The 21,389-nt window shown below is 44.7% G+C and overlaps 2 protein-coding genes across 5 annotated transcripts; both read left to right on the top strand.

The window, feature by feature from the left end:
- Window positions 1-307: 307 nt before the first annotated feature.
- Window positions 308-14,070, top strand: KHDC4 (KH domain containing 4, pre-mRNA splicing factor). Of its 4 annotated transcripts, none has more exons than XR_013924497.1 (14): window positions 308-438; window positions 564-801; window positions 3,085-3,213; window positions 3,558-3,637; window positions 4,279-4,331; window positions 5,198-5,361; window positions 5,761-5,972; window positions 6,483-6,543; window positions 7,407-7,464; window positions 7,676-7,929; window positions 8,452-8,607; window positions 9,646-9,730; window positions 11,597-11,688; window positions 12,654-12,711. XR_013924497.1 is itself a non-coding variant. In XM_080368999.1 (14 exons), the coding sequence occupies exons 1-14, from the start codon at window positions 347-349 to the stop codon at window positions 12,851-12,853; spliced, it is 1,896 nt and encodes a 631-aa protein (XP_080225125.1). In that variant the 5' UTR covers window positions 308-346; the 3' UTR covers window positions 12,854-14,070. The 4 variants fall into 4 exon arrangements, 3 of the variants coding, with proteins under 3 accessions (XP_080225125.1, XP_080225124.1, XP_080225126.1); XM_080368999.1 differs by having other exon boundaries at window positions 3,091-3,213; window positions 9,618-9,730; window positions 12,654-14,070; XM_080368998.1 differs by having other exon boundaries at window positions 9,618-9,730; window positions 12,654-14,070.
- Window positions 14,071-14,223: 153 nt separating this feature from the next.
- Window positions 14,224-20,635, top strand: RIT1 (Ras like without CAAX 1). Its single transcript, XM_080369057.1, has 6 exons — window positions 14,224-14,349; window positions 14,421-14,542; window positions 15,046-15,102; window positions 16,085-16,158; window positions 16,622-16,813; window positions 17,857-20,635. Exons 2-6 carry the CDS (start codon window positions 14,449-14,451, stop codon window positions 18,085-18,087), a joined length of 648 nt encoding a protein of 215 aa, XP_080225183.1. The 5' UTR covers window positions 14,224-14,349; window positions 14,421-14,448; the 3' UTR covers window positions 18,088-20,635.
- Window positions 20,636-21,389: the final 754 nt, after the last annotated feature.

The following is a 21,389-nucleotide window of genomic DNA, read 5'->3' as shown; positions in this document are numbered from 1 at the left end:
ACCGCGCAGGCGCCACGAGCAGCGCGGCCCGAGCCGCGCCACCGCGCCTGCGCCCGCCCCGCTCGCCGGAGCCCGCCCGTGACGCCCTCGGCGGCAGTCCCGCACGGCGGGCGCTCCCCGGCCCGCCCCGCCCGCGGCACCGGCGTGGGCCGCTTCCCCGCGGCGAGGCACAAGGGCGGGCCGCCCGCTGGGAGAGCGGCGGCAGGCACCGCGCCCCGCCCCGGTCCTCCCGGCCAGTGCGGTGCCGGTCCCCGCCCGCCCCGCCTGAGGGATCGGCGGCCGCGGGCCGCGCCGTCCCCGTGGCAACGGCCGGAAGGGGCGTTCGGAGGCGGGCTCGAGGCCGGAAATGACGCCGCGGCTGGCGCGGAGGCGGTGGAGCCGGGCCGGAGCCATGTCAGCGGGTGGCGGAGGGCAGCGCGACGCTGGGGCCGCGGGCGGGTGAGGCTGGGCCGCGGGCGCCCCCGGGGAAGGGCCTCGGGGCGGCGGCTGCGGGGCGTGGCGGGGCCTGGAGCCCCCGCGGGGCGGTGGGCTGCGGCCGGCGCTGAGGCCTCTCTCTCTTCCAGGCGCCGCAGTAAGTGGGACCAGCCCGGCCCGGCCCCCGCCTTCCTTCTCCCCGGTACGGCGCCGCTGCCCGGGCGCCCCTTTCCCGGCGGCGGCGATGGCGGCTCGGCTGTGACGGGCTCCGAGAGCTCCGCAGCCCCCTCTGGAGCGCTGGATGCGGCCGCCGCCGTGGCCGCGAAGATCAACGCGATGTTAATGGCCAAAGGGAAACTGAAGCCGGCGCCCAACACGGCGGACAAGGTGGGGGCAGGAGGGGCGGCGGGAGCCGTGCCGCGCCGGTGGGTCTGCCGGGCCCCGAGGGGATGGTGAGGGTGGGTGTCACGCCAGTTTTCAGGAGACCCGCGACCTCTTTTTGTCGGAGTAGCTCCCGAGGAGACAGGAAATGGGGGAGGTTTGCTTTGTAAAGTAGGATACAACAAAAAACAATCGGAAAACCTTTTTTTAAAATTTCTTTAGTAGCAGAAAACAGTGGTGTAGCACTGACGTCGGTCCTGCTGCTCTTCTGTAAAGCTTAACCAAAGCAATCGGTGGGAAGATGCTAAACTTTTTTTCTGAAGTGTTTTCTAAGTCATACAGCCAGTTTAAAACCTGCTGTCTAAACCAGCCAGTTTAAAATACGAGACCAAATTATTTTCATGCTTAAACAAGTTACCAGCAGGAGCCAGATTTCCAAGTTCTAAACAACTTGGGCAGCTCTGGTCAGCCCTGGCCTGAGCCTTGGTCAGCCCTGAGGTGGTCATGCAGTTGGACTGTGGTTGTCCTTGGTCCCTTCCAGTGGAAGCTTTCTGTTCTAAACCAACTATAACTTAAAGCCTGTTTTCCAGTTTCTGTAACTGGAACAGTCTTGTGTTTCTGTATGTTATTAGCCTGTGCTAGAGCCAAGTTTAGAAAGCTGTTTTAGGTTTCCTTCCAAACTTGTTCAAATATAAAGTTAACAAGAAGAGTATGTTTTCATGGCACATTGTGTTTTCTTCTTCACATGCATAGCATTGATTGGACTGCTCATTATGTTCAAAGGGTTTGCCTTTTGAGGCAGCATCAGAATGAGTATTCATTTGGATTTATTCACAGATAATATGAGAAAGAGTGGCAAATGTGCCCAGCCACATGTTTACCGTAATTGGTTCTCTGCAGTTTCTGTATCCAAAATGATTGTTACAGCCTTTTCAGTTCATGATGTTTAAGTAGCGAGTTTTTCTTTGATTATTGCTATCAGCTCTGCTAGGTGGTTTTACATTGTTTGCTGCATCATGGTGTCTGTTCCTCAGTACTTGACATCTGTCTGAGGATGTGAAGTTTTTAGTGTTGAAGAGCCCATGGCTTGGTTTCAGGAAGCCTCCTTAGTCACACCAGATGGACGTGAAGTCTGTTCACTGACTGGCAGTTTGAGACACCTAAAAATTTGAAGATACTATGATATCTCATTCTTCCATCTTATGTTTTTTTTTCATAAGCTCTGGCATCCTGTGACAAATTGTATTGCTGTGGGAACTTCTTAACCAATTAATTAATTTGCAAATGGGATTGTTTTTCTATTGCACATGTTGCTTTTGTTAGGAAATGTTCAGTGATAACATTTCCAGAGTAATTAACTCTGATGGCATTTCAGATTGTGAGCACATAGAAATTAAAGAACCTGCAGGTTATTGAATGTAATCTCCCCCCCCCCCCCCCCCCCCCCCTTTAACCCTTTAACGTGTGGAGGTAATGGAGAAATAGAATGCATGTACAGTGCATTAGACCTATGTCCCTCTATAGCTGCCTTCTGGCTCATGCAAGTGCCATGCTTCATGTGACATGAGTGGATGGATGGATACCTTTTGTATGTTACTGGAAGGTTCTCTTTTTTATAGAGTCTTGTCTTATGTTTATTTCCCCAAAAGCATTTTGAAATTTTTAGAAGGATGTATTATCTAATTCTCTGTATGTGGAAAAAGCTATAAGGTTTTTGTTGTAAGTCCAGCTCTTTCGCCATATCTTCTGAATCTGTTTGTGACTTTTTCTTAGCACTTAGATACTGACTCAAAATATTTTGCCCTTGCTTTAAAAATGAAGGGGGGGGGCAGGGAGGGGAGTAGTGTAATTGTAGTGTGGATGAGTTTAGATCTTGAACAGGATTTCTGAATTCCATGTCTGTGTAAGGGGAGTAGAGAGAAGTATGAATCAAATGTTTTATTAGTCTCTCAGATTTCTGTCAGAGATGGCAATTCAAGTGTAGGATGCCTTGGTTTCTATTTGAGCAACTTCACTGCTTCCCTTTAGAGAACAGAAACAGTAATTATATTAAAATGTGCTGAAGGTAAAACTAGTGTTTTTATTTGGGCTCAGGGTTGTGAAGAGGTAGGTTATTAAACAGTAGATACAATGTTCTTTCTGCTAATATTTGTAAAGCTTTTGGGTTCAACAGCTTTAAGGGGAGAATGGAAAGGTTATTCCCCTCTAGAGTACTGGGGTCAGTTTGTTTGTTACATCACTTGTTGCTGCTTTCCAACCACTGGTCTTTTGCAATGGTTGTCTTTGAAGCTGCAGGCGCTGGGAAAAGGTCCGGCTACAAGTAAAAGCAAAGATGACCTTGTGGTAGCAGAGGTAGAAATCAATGATGTCCCCCTTACGTGCAGAAACCTGCTGACGAGAGGACAGACTCAGGATGAGGTATGTTCAGGATCTATGTCCGATTGACAGCACATTTGTACCTGTTTGTAAGGTGAAAAGAGCTTGCAATAAACTATATTTGGTGATTGTTTCCCCTCTTTACAAAGCTTGTGGTGTTCTCTAGGACGCTTTGTTTAGCAGTTTATTGGATTGTTCGGTAAAATGTCATGTGATGATGTGAGGTAGTATCCTTTAGCAGGCACCATTCGTTCTCTTTCCACTTTGTTAATGGCTTCTGGTCTTTTCATGCAAAAAATGTAGCTTAAACAACTTGGGGGGGGGGGTTCTGTGTGCTTTGTTTATTACTGGTGAACTTGTCACTGGGTTTTTTAAATTGTTTATAGATAAGTCGACTGAGTGGAGCAGCTGTCTCTACTCGAGGGAGATTCATGACTGCAGAAGAGAAAGCAAAAGTGGGACCTGGGTTTGTATTTCTTTTTTTTGGGGGGTTTCTACTTTCTTTTTTTCCTCATTGGGTGGGTAAGTCGTGGGGCTTCTTTGTTTTTCTTGAGCTGTGTCACCTTTGGGCACCCGAGCAAACTGACTATTGAGTGTTTCAAATGTGTTTACCATTATGATAGTACTGCCTGCATAGCTGCTTTCCTACCTGCTTAATATTGTAAGGGTGAAATAAAAACCAAACAAACAACAGAAGTTGACAGATCAGACTGCTGAATTTCTTCCAACTGAATGCTACACAGGAACTCTTGTGTGTTTTGTTGAGAGCGGGCAACTTTCCAATGACAAAGAGAGCTAATGTTTCATAGACTTGGTGCTTCTAGTTAGTTAACCTTTCATGTGAATAAGCAAATTAAAGGTTTCGGTGATGTAACTTTAATAAATCATCATGTAAATAACTTCTGAATCTTTTTAGTTTTCAGTGCAAAGCTTTGCTTTATGAGCACTATGATATTCAAGGAATATATATACACTTCCTTATTTGAAGAGTATTTGAAATCTCTGTGGAAGACTTTGTGTGTCTAGATGACTGTAATATAATTAGATTGAATCCATTATTATATGTTCTCTGTAGGTTTAATGAAATGTTTGACATTTCCTTTCCAGAGATCGTCCTTTGTATCTTCACGTCCAGGGTCAGACACGGGAGTTGGTTGACAGTAAGTGTACAAAGCATTCTTCTTTTTCCTCTCCTTATTTGTGATGAAGGGGTTTGACTAGAGGGCTTTGTTATGACTGGAATGGATTCAGACCCCATTTAAATGCTGATGTTAAGGTCTCTGCTCCGAACTACCAAAGGTGCTGTGTACTGCACTGGTCAAGAAACTGAAACTTTAGATAGAGTACGAGGAAAGTAGGGGGGGTGAGCAGGGTTCCTAGGCAGCTGCAGCTCTTGTGTATGAGTTTATTTACTGATCACATGCTGAGATCCCATTACAATAGGTGTGTGACAGGGAGACCTTCCCTTTAATGTACAAGTATGGATGTTTCTCGTGAAATACCTACATTTCCATTAGAAGCACAAAGAGCTACTGTCTTGCTTATGCCTGCTGGCCAAAAAACCCCCTATAAACTGGGTGTTCAGTTGTTCTGTGTATCAGTTCCATGAGCTTACCTCAGTCTCTCAAAACTGGAAGCTGCCCACTTGTATCTACCTTGATTTCCACAGCCTGTAAACCATTTTTCGCATGTTAGTTTGCTCCTTCATGCAGATGTAAATTCTATACAGGGTTAATGCAAATGCTGGAAAGTTTACTAAAATGTGTGGGCTGACACTGCCCATCTGCATATATTAGCATAAGGTTTATCAGGGTGAGAGTGGAGAAAGAACCCTGATGCTTGCTGCCATCCTTTGTGATCCAGTCCCAAAATGCTAATGTTGCGCTGTGCTGTCAGGTGCAATCTTTTTGCCTGTAGATCTGCTGTCACAGAACATGGGAAAGTAGCCTAGTCATTTCATGATTTGGTTAATCTGGGTAGTTGACAAGGGCCGAAGCATAAATGAATTTTATGTTCTGTCGACTAGGAGCTGTTAATCGAATTAAAGAGATAATTACTAATGGAGTAGTGAAAGCAGCCACAGGTTCTAGCCCAACGTTCAATGGAGCTACAGTTACTGTCTATCACCAGCCAGCCCCTATTACTCAGTTGTCTCCAGCAGTTGGCCAAAAACCTCCGTTCCAGTCAGGGGTGAGTAATTCACTTACGTGAATTTCATCAAATATCACCGATTACAAGATTTACCTATTACGAAGTATGCATGTAGTATGCCATTTATTTAAAAAACCAAACAAACCACAAAACAAAAAAACACTCCAAAAAATAATAAAAAAAACCCCAAACCCTTGCATGTTGGGAAAACTGGAGGACTAATCAGACCGAGTCTGAAGAGTGAGACTCGGATGACAGTAGCCTCCTAAAAGAAAAGGGATGGAGAGAGCAGTCCTACTTACAGCAGAGCAAAGGGCTGACTGTGCCATCTGACAACTTAACTGTTCTGATGTGTCATAGAAGTAAGATTTCTGGCTTCCAGTGAAATGATCCTAATTCTTGGAGTGAAATAATAAGCTTTTACTGTTACGTTTACAGATGCATTATGTTCAGGACAAGTTATTTGTTGGTCTGGAACATGCTGTACCTACATTTAATGTGAAGGAGAAGGTGGAGGGGCCTGGTTGCTCTTACTTGCAGCACATTCAGATTGAAACGGGTGCCAAAGTCTTTCTTCGTGGGAAAGGCTCAGGTTGCATAGAACCGGCATCGGGCAGAGAAGCTTTTGAACCCATGTACATCTACATCAGGTATGAATTGGTTTTTTTGAAATAATATCCCAGTGACCAGTCATGAATGTAGCTTAATGTTTAATCAATGTGGGGAATTCCTAATTGCAAATATCTTTCCTGATTTTTATTGTAGTAGAGATCTTTAAAGTGATAAAGATATCAGCCATATGGTGATGTGATACGAAGTGCTATTTGGTTATAAGGTATTGCTTTTATTGGGAACACAGTAAAGTTGTGTTCTTGGGCTTGGCTTGTGATGTTGAGCTTTAAGGGAAGAATACAAAATGCATTGACCGATCAAGTCGGTGTTCTGTGCTTTTTCCTTGTATTTAGGCTAACCTGAATTTTCATGTAGAAAATAAATACTCACCACTTTTGTTCACAATTGTGCTAAATAGCTGTAGAGCTGCTAGAGTCCTGTTGAGGTGAACTGATTACTCATTAAAGGGATAAGATCTGACAGCAGGTTGCTGATGAAATTTGGCAGAAACATTTGTTTATGAAGTATTTTTTTGTATATGTTTTCAGTCACCCAAAGCCAGAAGGTTTGGCAGCTGCTAAAAAGCTGTGTGAGAATCTATTGCAAACCGTGAGTAGCTCTTACAAATACGAGGTTTCAGAGTCTCTCATAGCTTTAGCGTGTGCCTGGCTAATGATTTTTTTTTTTATGCTTTCAGCAAAACTATCCATGTGTTCTGACTTGCTAATAGGTCTTTCCTTTTAAGTACTACTGTCTTTTTTGTACAGTGAATAAACATCTCTCAGGGTGGAGCTTTAGTAGTGGAATTTCAGGGAAAAAAATTGCAAATGCTTCCTGAGCAGACCTGGAGTGGGGGGGCAGGGAATTGTCTGACTGTATGCAAACATAAAGGAATCCTGCTTTTTTTCTGGTTGCTGTAGCTTCCCTTCCTTTAGCTTTAAATGTTGTCCAGAGCCATGCTGTCTGCTTTATCTTTCCTAAAGTGATTGTTGTACCAAAAAAACTTTAGAAAATGTCTCAGGTGTACACATAGAAAATTAATTTATCAGCTTTTCTGGTATCATGCAAATTGAGTAAAATCCTGTGGGACAGTCTTTATGTTATTGTTGGTAATTGAGTATGGGCTACAAAGCCTCTTTTGAAAAATATATGTAAGCTTTTAGATTCTTTGGCTTTGAGTATTTTGTCTCTACTGAAGTAATTAGTTTGCCACTGTTTCCTGTGATTATCCTGTATCTTAATGATTCTGTCACAGAGACCAGCAGGATTAGTGGGATGTTCAGCAGGGTTTTGGTCAGTGGGTTTTTGTTTTCAGTTTTTGTGTTTGGATTATTGCTGGGTTTGTGCATAGTATGTTCTGTAATCAAAGTCTCCTTAGTTTTATGAGGAAACACTGTAAGATGTCTTTTGCCTGCAAAAGATTAATACAATAAATAGATGTTTACTGTCTTATCTTTGACGATTCTTTGTAGGTTCATGCTGAATACTCCCGATTTGTGAATCAGATAACCACTGCAGTACCCTTAGCAGGTAAACCTCAGCAATAATGAAGTCTTTGGCATTGCATTCTGCAGAGCTGTACCTAAAATTAGTTTTGTGGAATTTATTTACCTGTTGAAGCCTTTTAATTTAAGTCCTTCAGTTGAAAAAGAGTCCAGTTTCTTTTACATTTGGTAATTAAAATATTTTTGTGACTAACTGTACTGAAGATGACCCTTTTTTCCCCCCCTTCTGTCACCAGGCTTCACACAGCCTGCTGCTATAAACAGCGTACCTTCACAGCCATCGTATTACCCTTCCAACGGGTACCAGTCTGGTTATCCTGTTGTTCCCCCTCCTCAACAACCAGTTCAGCCACCATATGGTGTACCAGGCATAGTACCACCCGCAGTGCCATTGGCACCTGGAGTTATAACAACACTACCTACAGGAGTTCCACCTGTGCCAACACAGTATCCGATATCTCAAGTACAGCCTCCAGCCAGCACTGGCCAGGTACTGCCACAGATTATTTGTCCTATAGTTGTCAACTTATTAAGCTGTTTCTTTGCTAGCAATAAAATACTTAAAGTAGTTCCAGAGGAGGACGACTTCTTTAAGGCATGGGTTTTGGGTTTTTTTGTGGTTATTGCTTTGCTGATGTTTCTGTCTAAGCAACTGAATTGTTGGGAAGGCTGCTTCATACTGCGTTTTTCATATTATAGCCACCTGTTAACATAAAGATTAAACAAGTATTTTTACTTATAGAATGCTTCCACCTCAAACTAATCACTGTCTGTAACTCAAATGCATTGAACCTACATAGCTGCATCACAGCCTGTGACGACTCTTCACGAAAGGATATTTGTAGGGAGTGGTCACTTGTTGAAGTGTATTTCCTTTTAGCTTCTCTTAGGTCCTGCAAAGAGAAACTAGTTGTGTGTTCTACTCCTATGTATGAAACTCTACACTGAATTAATACTTTATATGCATATTATAAATTTTTTTTTGTGTTTTTTTTTTTTAACTGCATGCCAGAGTCCACTGAGCGGTCCTTTTCTCCCTGCTGCCCCAGTAAAAACAACCATGCCAACTGGTGCACAGCCACAAGTCCAACCCCATCCCCAAGGTCAAAAGAGACGCTTCACTGAGGAACTACCGGATGAGAGAGAGTCAGGACTGCTGGGATATCAGGTGGAATAAAATCAGCAATTTTACTTCATTCACCAAAATGGAACTTGGCTGGACAGATACTGTTGTTAGCACAGTTTATTTGGCAGCAGTCATGCAAGACCTTTGACGGACAGCAGCAGTTGTTACAAAACATCGGGGCCACGCTTTGGTTTCTTTGAGTGGATGCACTGTTCTTAAACTGTGACTTACTTGGCTCATTGGCAGCTTACTTTCCTTACCCTCAGTCTTCCGTGGAGACTAGCGGTGCGTTCAGGTCAAAGAGATGGCAATAGCGTGTTACTAGTTAGTGTAAAGGGAGATTATTTTGGGGTTTGATTGTTGTTCTTTTTTTTTTGTAGGATGTTAGGGTGGGCTTCTTTGAGGGGTGGGAGGGAAATATGGCAATAACTTCCAGATTTTCCCATTTACCTTCCTTGCAGGTTGCACTTGAGAGGATTTCAAGAAACCTAGTTTTAAGAGATTGACTTTTTTTTTAGATAGCAAATAGTAGACAGTTGACTTTGAAGAACTCAAAATTATTTTTATTAGACTTGTGTATGAGAAAAGGGAGTTTCTGCAGATGCTTCTCTGATGACATACCCCAACTCACAGGCAGACACCCTTAATAAAAGCTTTGCCTAGAGACAAGGAGGAACTGCCTGTATGCTAGACCTAATATTAGTATCTCGAGCAGAGTTTATGTGGCATGAGGTCCATATACTATTCAGAATGAGCTGATTGAAGAAGTAATAAGTTGATCTGTGAACTAAGCAGCTATCTTTACTGTCCTGAACTACTGAAAAGGTGGAGTAGGTGGTGAGGTGCCTTCCATATTGGTGCTCAGGCATGTTTCTTACTACATGACCCTCAGTATTTTTAGGAGAAAGCATTTTAACGATGCCGATTAGTGGTTTCTTCTGCTAGTTGGCAGTATGCTCTGAAAAGTTGGGTTTCCTATCATTATCATTAAGGAGCTATAGCTTATGTTGTAGTTGTAGATTTGCTAATGCCGTGTGTTTTTCTGCTCATAGCATGGACCCATTCATATGACTAATTTAGGTACAGGCTTCTCCAGTCAGAGTGAAATCGATGGAGCCGGATCGAAGCCAGCAAGTTCCTCAGGAAAGGAGAGAGAGAGGGACAGGTGAGGGACAAAAGAATTATGTTCAGGTCTTTTGTGGTTCTGATAGAAAGCTGATTTCAGAGGGAATAGGTACTTCTGTGACTTGTGGGTTGGGAGAGGTGTTTGGTTTTGGAGGGGGGGAACGGGGTGGTGGGTGTCTTTTTAAGGTGAAGGGATGCAAGGGTAACCTTTTCGTGCTACCTAATGAAAAGAGCTTAATTTCCACTCCTCCCTAAGTCTGAATGCTCTTAATTTGAGTCTGGTATTTTGTCCACCTTCTTGGGATAACAAAATATCCTTGTGAAATAGGTTATTACTTACACTTTAAATGATTCCAATCTTAAAACAAATCTGAAGAAGTTGTAAACATGAAATTTTGCAGCCTGAAGTTTCAGAGAAAGATTTACTTGATAGTTCCTTTTTGTTTTCTGGTCATTATGAAATACATCAAAGGCATTGGTAAAGTTTTTTATGTTCTTCATCTTGTGTGTAGTTCTAAATTCAGCATAGCTATTTGAAGTCATCGGGCAACACTGTTGCTCTTTATGCACTCCAGTACATTAAGCCACAAAACTGTTGGGCTTGCACTTTATTACGTAGCACTATAGCATGGTTTAAGTCGCAAGGGACCTTTAAAGATCATCTAGTCCACCCTGTCTGCCATGGGGAGGGACACCTTCCACTAGAGGATGTTGCTCAAAGACTCGTCCAACTTGACCTTCAATACTTCCAGGGATGGGGCATCCACAACTTGTTTGGGAAGCCAGTGGAAAATATTTAGTTTAGATATAAGGAAGAAATTCTGCCCTCTTTTAATTTAAAACCATTACCCCTTGTCCTGTCACTACAGGCCTTGGTAAAAAGTCTCTCCACCTTTCTTATAAGCCCCCTTTAGGTACTGAAAGGCTGTAATAAGATGTCCCCAGAGCCTTCTCTTCTTTGGGCCAAGCAACCCCAACTCTCTCAGCCTCTTCTCATTGGAGAGGTGTTCAGCCTTCTGATTGTTTTTGTGACCCTCCTCTGGACCTGCTCTTAACCAGGTCCATGTCTTGTGCTGAGAACCCCCGAGCTGGATGCAATGCCTCAGGTGGGGTCTTGAGAGCAGAGCAGAGGGAGAAGCTCGCCTGCCTCAGCCTGCTGGCCACACTGCTTTTTGTGCAGCCCAGAACATGGGTGGCTTTCTGGGCTGCATGCACGTGTTGCTGGCTCGTGTCCAGTTTTGTATCTACCAGTCCTTTGCCGCTGGGCTGCTCTCAGTCCCTTCATCCCCCAGCTGGTGTTGATGCCGGGGGTTGCTGTGACCCAGGTGTAGGACCTTGCACTTGGCGCTGTTGAATTCCGTGAGGTTTGCGTGGGCCCACTCCCGAGGGCTGTCGGGGTCCCTCTGGGTGGCATCCCTTCCCTCTGAGGTGTGGACTGCACCATTCAGCTTGGCATCGTCCGTAGCCTAGCTGTGGGTGCACGCGATCCCGCTGTCGATGTCATTGATGAAGATATTAAATAGTATTGGTCCCAGTATGGGCCTTTGAGGGATACCACTTGTTACTGGTTTCCACTTGGACATTGAGCTGTTGAGTGTAACTCTTTGGATGCAGCTATCCAGCCAATTCCTTACCCCTCTAGTAGTCCATCCATCAAATCAGTCTCTCCTATTTAGAGATGAGGAGTTGGGGGGACATGTTGAAGGCCTTACAGAAGTCCAGGTAGGTGATAGTAGTGCTCTTCCCTTGTCCACTGATGCAGTCACTCCATCATAGAAGGCCACTAGATTAGTCCAGCAATTAAACTCCGCAGGCCAAGGACTGAGTTGTGGATTTGTGTGCTGTTACCTTTGAGTCTTTGCTGCTTTCAAAAAAGAAAAGTAAGGTCTTGCGTTGTTTTAAATAGGCAGTTGATGCCTCCGCCAGCTTTTCCTGTCACTGGGATGAAATCAGAATCTGAAGAAAGAAATGGTGCGGGGTCTTTACCAGGCAACCATGGTGAGTGCAATGAATAAAATATACATGTAAGCCAAGTTTCCTTTCCCAAATGAGTTTGCGATGGTCTTAACAATTGTTTAAATTGGTGATTTTTTTTTTTTTTTTTTGGCTGTTCCCTATACCACATGTTGAAGTGAAAAGCAGATCATACTGCACTTCTCTAAAATCACCTCCGTTTGCTGTGATTGTGCACACGTGCTTCTCTTAAAACTTTAATAAATACCTGTATGAATGAGAGTGTAATTAAGGACTAAAGATGTATGGTTTTGACCCATCAGTCAGCTGAGGCACAGAATCTCGTAGGATTGTTTTGTAACACGTATATCATGTGGCTTTACATTGTGAACAGCTATCTCTAGAGGCACTAAGGAGTGTCGGTGGGAGTTGTGGTTCAGGTGTGTATTTACAGACATGAGTTGTATCTGCAGACAACAGAAGTGCTGTCAGATTTCATCCTTCCGTAGGGCTGTCATACATCAAGTGTTTGCGATTTGGTAAAACGTGTAATCGTTTTAACTCTCCTGGTAGTTCAGTGCCTTTCAGGTCTGCAGGTACATCACGTTAGCCTGTTTAACCTTAGTTTCTCTGCAGTATTGGTCCCAGAGGTTGCTCTTCTGTTAGCTTTCTTTTGAACAAAATTTCTACTTTTCTTTACATATTTATCTCTTTAACGGTGAAATTGCCATCGCTTAGACCCATTTGCTAACTTTACTTTTTTTGTGTGTTTCTTTCTTCTTTCTCTGTTCTCTTACATGGTTCTGATGGATCACATGTGCTGTTGCTGGTGCTGTTTCGTGTGGCCTTCGACCTTGGATGACCATTGGCCTTGTGACCTCAAAATGGTGTCCAACTAACAATTTACAATTAACGTCTTTTTTTATTAACTCATTTTGGGGCATTTTATCTCTTTATTTTTATTTTTCCTTCTTGGGGGCCGGGGGGATTGTTTTGTTTTCCCCTCCTAGATCATCAAGCTAAGAAGATGAAAACTGCAGAAAAGGGCTTTGGATTAGTGGCATATGCTGGAGACTCATCAGATGAAGAAGAGGAACATGGTGGCCATAAAAACGCAAGTACTTTTTCACAGGGATGGAGTTTGGGGTACCAGTACCCTTCCTCACAACAGCGAGCTAAACAACAGATGCCATTTTGGATGGCACCGTAAAAGCTGCAGAAGAGTTTTCATTCATCTTCCCCCATCTTCACCCCCCCGCCCCCTGTCTAGCAATAATGCATGTATATTACAGAATGAATTTTGAAAATATGCATTGTTTTTACATTTGCAGAAGCTAAAGGTTCAGTATTCCCCCTTGAAAGGGCTCCATTATTTTTTAAATCCTTATTTCTGCAGTGAATTTGGCAATTAAAAAAATATTTGAAATAGTATTCTGACAGGGCTAGTCCCTTATACAGTGGGGGAAGTACTCTAAAGAGGAACAAGGGAAGCCTGTCGGTCTGCATTTCCCATTTTTCCAGGACAACTTACAAATGGAAAGTGTCAGCCATGCTGACTTCATTCTATACCTGGTGTTCGTATTTTATTGAGTGTTCCTGCTGTCAGCCCGTGTTTGCAGTCCCGTTGAGCTAGCGGTGGCCCCGGCTTCAATGTTTGGACTTTCAACAAAGGAAAGGAATATACAGTAGCTCTGAAAAACTTGAAGATTGCATTTCCTAAAACCTCTTAATTTGTTTTTACCTTAAGCATCCTGTAACTCAGCACTTTTTTTTTTTTTTTTTTTTTCTCCTTTAAGATGTGGTTTTACTAATCCCACAACTTTTCGTTCTAGCCAGATGTCAGGGCGGGGGGGATGCTCAGGTTTTTGGATGGGTTCATCTTGCCGCTAATCCCCAGGTGGACTTGGCACTGTAGCACTGGTACTTAATCTTCTCCAGTCACCCCTGGATTCATTCCCATTCAGCAATTTGGCCGGAACTCCTCCACCTGAGGTTCGCCCTCTTCTCATAACTCATTCACTTACTTGATTCTACCCCTTCTGTTTCACGGTGGTTTAACAACGAAAAAGCAACCGCGTCCGTGCGGCGTCAGCACCGGGGTGCAGGCGTGGCTCTTGCCTCGAAGCGCGGAAATGGAACCTGGGAATAAGTTGTTGGATTGTTTACGGACACAAACTGCAACACGGGCTTTCTTGGTGGGGTGGCTGTTGCAGAAAGAACTCTTTTTGTAGGGAGAAGTGGTGCATGGGACTGCTGTGAGGTGCTGGTCAGCTTTTGAGATGGAAGAAATAAGTTTTTAAAACTGGGGAGGTGTGTGTTGCTGCACACTGAAAGACCTCGCTGGCTCACTTGTACAAATATTGTCTTTCCTATGTGTTGTAAATAATTAGAACCATACTTTCATTATAAATAAATGTATAAATATTCTGCTGCTTGCTGGTTCTTTGTGGGTGAGGTTGGACCGCGGCGCAGTCAGAGGGTGGGTTTTGGGGAGCAGATGCGGGAGCGGCGTCGGGCCGGGCGCGGGCGCCGCGGGGCGTTTTTGGCCCCTCCGGGCCGCCGTCCGAGCCCCGCCCTGCCGGCGCGGCCTGGGCGTGGCGCGCGGGGCCGGGCCGCTCGCGGGCGGTGGAGGAGCCGCCGCCATTTTGGCGTCGCTGTCTCGTCCCGCGGCGCGGCCGGTGGGATGCGGCGCGGAGCAGCCTGACGGTGAGGCGGGGGGCGGCGGGGCAGGGCCCGCGGCGCAGGTACCGGTGCTCACGCTCTCGTCTCCTCCCCAGCGGCGGCGGCTCCTGCGGCGCTGAGGAGATGGATTCCGGCGCCCGCCCGGGCGGCGGCGCCCCGGGACAGTCCCGCGAGTACAAGCTGGTGATGCTGGGCGCGGGTGGCGTCGGCAAGAGCGGTGCGTACGGCGGGGGCGGCCCCGGCGGGCCGTGTACCCCCCGCGGCTCTGGGGCATCCCGGGGGGGTAGCGCTGGGGCGGCCCGGGGGGGACTCTGGGGCATCCCGGGGGGGTGGCGCTGGGGCGGCCCCGGGGGGGACTCTGGGGCAGCCCGGGGGGGTGGCGCTGGGGCGGCCCCGGGGGGGACTCTGGGGCAGCCCGGGGGGGTGGCGCTGGGGCGGCCCCGGGGGGGACTCTGGGGCAGCCCGGGGGGGTGGCGCTGGGGCGGCCCGGGGCCCGGCTCTGGGGCAGGCGGGGGGGCGCTGGGCCCGCGCTGCCCCCCGCGTTCCGCCCGCACCCGGCCCATGGGGCTGAGGTTGTTCCACCCGCCGGGGCTCCCGTGGCGGCCCCGGGCCCCGCTCCGGGCGCGGCGCCTCTTGCCGGTTTCGGGTGTGTGCGGGGGGCGCCGGGGCGGCCGCGCTGACCCGGGCTGCTGCGATTGTGCCTCTCGTTTGTGTCTCCAGCCATGACCATGCAGTTCATCAGCCACCGGTTTCCAGAGGATCACGATCCCACAATTGGTGAGGAAAATCCCTCCTTTCTCCTCCCCGCTGCTCGCGCCCTCTCTGAGCAGGTGAAGCTGCTGGGGGGCCGCTCCTTTAAAGTCCTCAGTGAAAAGAAAGTTTTACGGGTGGCTGTAGATTGAGGACCCAGGTCCCTAAAATCACTCATTTCAAAGGTATTAAGAGTCTTGAGGCTGCTGTGAGGGTTGGGTTATGTGAGTTTTAGATCCTTAACTTTGCTGTCACAGCCATTCAGGGTGTGCGCGCTCTGTATTTGTGCATTGGCAGACAAGGATGAAAACCTGCTTCTAAGTGATTATTAGTTGTCTATTAAAAAAAATCCTAGTCTCCTTGCTGTAGCTCAGCCCTGCTTAATCAGCTCTCTGCTTAATTAATATATCTGACAGGCCAAAGTGCTCTGTTTTAGAAATTGGGAGGAATGGAAATGCTTAACAAGTTACTGTATTTCTGAATAAGTTTTGCAGCGTCTCTAAGGGAAGCCTTAGCCTACAGTTATGCTGTCAAAGGAAAAGCGGGAAAAGCAGCCAGCTTCATGTTGAAAGTGTGCTGTTGTAGTGTGGGAGTGCTGACTGAGAGGGACACGATAGTTACTGTCTTACAGCTAAGAAGATGACAATTGGTGTGGCCAGTTCTCCTGAATCACGGGTATTTTCTGGCTTTGAGAAAAACTCAATGCTCTTACTCTGTGCTTTCTACCAAGGTGTCCAAAATTAATTTATAGGATGTGGCCACATATCTGCCAGAAATAGCGTGTACAATAGCATGATTTTAGCAAACAGTTGGGAGGATACTAAATCACACCAGGACAATTAAAAATCGATTTTTAATTTGTTATTTGTTAAGCAAAGATGAGACTCGTGGTATAGTAATATTGCCAGATTAGGTTCTTGTAGTGTAACATTTTCTTTGTGAATTGATGACTAATGAGTATTGCAATTGTATTCCAATCTCATTCTTTCTGACGTGCCGTGGATCACAGAGGATGCTTATAAAATCCGAATACGCATCGATGATGAACCTGCCAATCTAGATATCTTGGACACAGCAGGACAGGTACGTGAGTAATAATCAAATTGGGAGGATGTGAAGAAGTCTGTAATGGTCAGGTGTAGGGACAGAACTCCTGTAAAAGTATGCCTGTCTTTTCTTTCAAAATTTTTTTGAGCTCTCTTACTTCTTCTAAGCATTATATTGCTTTTAATATTTGTAACATACTGTCTCTAGGTAGGCAGCTCAGGTGGTACTTGGGTTTCACGTAGTGCTTTCTCTTCTGCACCTTGCTGTTCATGATCAGCAGGCAATTGGCTGATCAGTGACGTGTTAGTATGATTTCTATAGCAAGAGGAACTTGGTGTCAATCCCATACATACATGTAACAGGACAAGAAGATAGATGACCAACTTGTTTACAAGAGTTCCTGTGCAGCTGGTTTTGGAATGCATGTTGTGTTTCCCATTCAGAGCAAATTAGGCTGTCATTGTATTTGTGCAATTGAAATGTAATTGTCTGTTTCTAGGCAGAGTTTACGGCCATGAGAGACCAATACATGAGGGCTGGCGAGGGATTTATCATCTGTTATTCAATCACAGACCGGCGCAGTTTCCATGAAGTGCGTGAGTTCAAACAGCTAATATATCGTGTTCGACGCACTGATGACACTCCCGTGGTCCTGGTGGGAAATAAATCTGATCTGACACAGCTACGGCAGGTAAATGGCCGAACAGAGGCTCATAACTACAAGCTACTTCTGTTGTAAAATGCAGTAATACGAGAGGTTATGCTCTTGTAATTGTTTTGCTTCTTCACTATATAGCAAGATGAACAGTAGAGAAGTACTTGTTTAATCCTGAATGTGTCGAATAACCAAACGCATTTAGCAGCCGCCAAAGTAAAGTCATCAAGTTGATGCTTTGGGTTTCAGCTGCTCTTGGTTTGGTTTTTTTTTTTTTTCATTCATGAAAGGAGATACTGTTAATAGAGACTTAGCATTCTGTAAACCACTTGCAGATAGTAGTACAAATTGCAGATGCAAGTGCTCTAGAAATGGAGAACTTGGATAAAAATGGACAGAAAGGAAAATTAAGAAAACAGTAACTGCTGTCTGTGGGAAGACAATTTGAAGCAGAGCTTCACTCGAAGGGAATGTACTTTGGAAAACAAGTTCCAGAGGTGCTCTCTGTATACCTGGAATTAGATGAATTTTCAGTGTGCGTTGTAGCAGGAAAATTAGGGTGACTGGTAAAACACCCGTGCTAAAAGATATATAGAATGAGGAGCAAGTGTTGCTTTTCTACGGCCTCAGCAAGGCTGGTTTTAGGGTTTGTGGGGTTTTTTTGGAAGGGTTTTGCTTGGCTCTGGGTAGTAGTTTGACAAACATCATAATTTTGACCAGGTGAAGGAAATACTCTTAGTTTACCAAACTGACAAATGCTTGGTTTAGGGCTGAGGACAGCTCGTGTTAGGCAACTTCTAGATTGGACTCCAAGAAAAAAATACTCATTTGAAGGACATTGCTGTTTCGTTAGTGTCCAGAAGAGTCTCTTGCAGATGATTGCATTGCTAGAGTAGCAGTGAGTGAAAGTGAAAGAAAAACAGGTTTGTGGAGAAAAATTTAGAGGTCAGTGGAAACGGGCTGTTCTGGAATTGGGAGGGTGCGTGCACAGTTAAAGAGAAGCAGAGCAAGAAACGGTAAAGAAATAAAACTTTCTGGGTTTGGCTTTCTTGACAAGCGTGAACATTTTCTTTCCCCAGGTCTCCAAAGAAGAAGGCTCTGCTTTAGCACGAGAATTCAACTGCCCTTTTTTTGAAACTTCAGCTGCATACCGTTACTATATTGATGATGTATTTCATGCTCTTGTGCGAGAAATCCGCAGGAAAGAAAAAGAAGCAGTAATGGCAATGGAAAAAAAATCAAAACCGAAAAGCAGCGTGTGGAAAAGACTGAAGTCACCATTTAGAAGGAAGAAGGATTCCGTCACTTGAACAAAGAGAATTCCTCTGCAAAACAAAACCAAACCTGTGAACAGCCATTTGTAACCAAAGCAGTTTAGTGACAACATTTTGACAGCGTGTTTTAAACCTGATGGGACTTTTGTGAGGGAACGCATTACTTTTACCAATTATTTTTGTTTAGAATTATATTCCCTTAGTTTTGGGTATTTAATTTCAGACACAGTAACAGTTATACTTTTGTTCTGTCATTTTTTTACTGGATCCAGCAAATGTTGCTTGTATGACATTGGTTACAAATGCTGATAGGTTTATGTCCCTGCACTTTGAATGTTCGTCTTCGGTCACTGCGTGCTGGAAGCTGAATTGTGTTAAAATATTGCTGAAGTTCTACCCAACCTAACTTAATTAATTTTTTTCCTAGTTGTTTGCACCAGAAAATTTTGCTGCTCTCCGGAACAGTAACCCACATCATGAAAGGCGGCTATTGAGGTTGTGCTGAAAAGTAGTTTACAAAGTGTGTGTCATGACTAGTGGCCACAGCTGTGTATAGGTGTGAACAGAACTGTGCTAGAGTTCTTGTGTTCTCATTAAATAGATTTTTTTTTTTCCATCAGAAGTAATGTGGAACACTTGTACAAGTTTATCTAAACTATCATAATCAGCGGTGTTGTAGGTGGGATTCTAAACAAGTCAGAAAAAGCAAATTATGGTTCCTATGGCAGCTATAACTTGGCAACAGCACATGAATATGTAGCATTTTCCTACTGTATATAGCATTTACTGTGTTGCCATAGCATGTGTAATTTAATGCTGTAGGTGCTGCAGAAACCACAGCTTTGAATTTTCTGACTTGGTTGTTAAAAATCGTAGCTGTAACGGTGCGCTGGCTTATTTATTTACATTCAGTTTTATGCTCTTGTCTTAAAAGGAGCCAGTATCTTTGTTAAGTAGAAGTCTCTAACATAGTAATTTCAAATTATTCTATGATAACTACTTTGTAGAGAAAATGACTGATACTGAGGTATCTGGGCCCAGAATTAATATCCCTAGTACCGGTGAGATTCTTCCAGTGCAGTCTTAAAAGCAGAATTGCTCGTGCAGTGGAAGGAAGCAGTTAGCTGGGCACGGTGACAGTCCTGACAGACATTCGCCACATCCCTGACGTGACGCACGCAGGCGGTCCAGGTGGCGCAGGTGCCGGTTTTCTTATGCTCGGCAAAGAACAGTCTGGTGAAGAAAGTGCTGCTGAGGCAGACCCGGCATACGGAGAGAGATTCTCTGCTTTCCAGCTGATTAACATACACATCACTTAGAGAATTTAAATCCAGCAGAGAGATGGATGTCTAGTGTTCCTCTGGATTTTTTTTTTTAATAATAGAACAAATGTAGGTAACTCAGACATGGTTAATGCAAATTTCTCAGAGAATGAAGTGCCTAGAATCTTTCTGTTTAAGAGTGAAAGTGCTTAGACTAAGTGTAGCATAGCGTCTGTTACTCTCCGATCACCTGTGTCAGTAAGCGTTAATCTTACTGATCAAAACTCAGACCTGCAATGCCAGTCTTGGTGCGCTGCATGTGCTAATGCAGTCAAACCTGAAAATTCATCTGTAAAAGGATTAGTACAAGAAGCGAGGGTGGCAAATGTATAAACTTAAGCTTTTTTTCTTGTTAAACTCCTTGTTGCTTAAGATACAACTGGAAATTCTGTGCCTGTTGGTTTTAAGAGTATTTTCTTTGTGTAAGATTTAGCAAACCCTTACAACGAGAAATTTGGAGGGGGCTTAAATTTTGTATTCTGTTTGTGGCTGAGCAGCTAAACATTTAAATTAGTTTCTGTTTCTCATTTCCTTCCAGTGCTCCAGTGTTACACTACACTGGTAATAATCACACATACTGTGATTGAAAAAGGCTGAGAATGATTCAGGTTGTTCAGAATTTAAGACCTCTTTTACGTTAACTGTGCGAGCAGTTGTGTGCGTCTTGTCAGTAGTTCCTGGTTGAGGACCAAAAGCCCTCCTCCTCATTCTCTGTCGGGATTAAATGCTGTCTATAACTCAGATAAAAATCCTAGGAAAACAATCTAGCAGAAAGTTTGAGGAGAAGAAGGAGGCAACAGATAAGAAGTTGCTCTAAAAGCAGTTGCTGATTCTGTCACGTTAACAATTACGCCAGACCAGCCTTCGGAAATGCTGAGTGGGGGCCTGGGGGTGATTCCAAGTTCTCCCTGTGTTTTTCCTTGATACAGTAAGTTAACATGGAATATTAGCCAGCCTCCTACATTCAGAGTTTTCAGATAATGTGTAAAGGTAACCTGTCAGCCGACTGAAAGCTGTATTGGGACTATTTTAACTTCTAAATAACTGATGTCTGTGCCTTATGTGATCCCTTCAATGCAATTTAAGTGTTTACTAATGCCTTTGTGAGCCTGTTGCTTATAGAATTATTACATCAGAACAGCAGCACTTTTTTTACACAGTGTTATTCAAAAAGAGTTTTATTTTTGTCATGTATAAATTTGTACACAGAATTGTTTTATTTGACACAATATATAATTTTTAATACAAACATTTGCATTTGATGTTGTAATCTGTGGTATCTAGTGTGATGGGCAGGGGGCTGTTCAGCCTGAGGGTGCTGAAGAAGGAAAACTTGTGATGTGCTTGTAAATTACGTTGGAAAATCCTTACCTTGGTTGGAAAAAAAAAAGGGGGGGGGGAAGTTAGTATGTTATGTTTAAGTGGTGCAAAACCTAAAACTTTGTGGTGCTGAATAGTTCAAATATGATCTGGATGTTTTGCAGCTGTATTGTGTTACCGCCGCATGCTCTGCGTCAGGTACGTTGACATCCCAGGTTTTAGCTGTGACCAGGGCAGTAGCAGCTGCGTGAGGCCAGTGTCTGCATCTTCGAGTGCTGGGGCACCGGCTGAAGCATTCCCTCTGTGCCTGCCACTGCCTCGGTTTCTCTGTGCGTTGGTGGTTTGCATTTTATTATCCTGTACTATATATAGATACTGTATTTGTACTTTGTAGAAGGCAGCTGTGTTTAGAGTCCTTTGGGCCGTTGGTATAGTTGCTGTTTTTTCTTCCCTTCAGGTTTTTATGCTGAAGCCAAAGTTGCCAGGTGTCCCTCGTGCTCTGACTAACGACAGGCTGCTGCCATCGCTGGCGCTGGGTTAGACAGGATCTCGCCTTGTAGCATCCTGTGAGTGACGGTCCTGCAGCCGAGGATGGAACGTTTTCGCTCCTGCGCGCAGCATCAGCATCTCCTAGCGCGTTTACCGGGTGCTGGCTAGCAGCATCCCCAGCTACCATCTCTCATAACTTCTTAGTCT

The sequence above is a fragment of the Falco punctatus genome (genome assembly GCF_963210335.1).
Source record: "Falco punctatus genome assembly, chromosome: 18".
NCBI lineage: Eukaryota > Metazoa > Chordata > Aves > Falconiformes > Falconidae > Falco > Falco punctatus.
The sequence above is the reverse complement of the archived record's forward strand: the minus strand, read 5'-3'. Positions and strand labels throughout refer to the sequence as shown.

Bases quoted from the DNA above. Each gene is read 5' to 3' on its own strand.
- KHDC4 (XM_080368998.1), top strand. From the start codon at position 347: ATGACGCCGCGGCTGGCGCGGAGGCGGTGGAGCCGGGCCGGAGCCATG. The intron at 7,465-7,675 runs GTAAACCTCAGC...TTCTGTCACCAG, and splicing joins CACTGCAGTACCCTTAGCAG to GCTTCACACAGCCTGCTGCT. The intron at 8,608-9,617 runs GTGGAATAAAAT...TTCTGCTCATAG, and splicing joins CAGGACTGCTGGGATATCAG to CATGGACCCATTCATATGAC.
- RIT1 (XM_080369057.1), top strand. From the start codon at position 14,449: ATGGATTCCGGCGCCCGCCCGGGCGGCGGCGCCCCGGGACAGTCCCGC. The intron at 14,543-15,045 runs GTGCGTACGGCG...TTGTGTCTCCAG, and splicing joins GGGTGGCGTCGGCAAGAGCG to CCATGACCATGCAGTTCATC. The intron at 15,103-16,084 runs GTGAGGAAAATC...CGTGGATCACAG, and splicing joins GGATCACGATCCCACAATTG to AGGATGCTTATAAAATCCGA.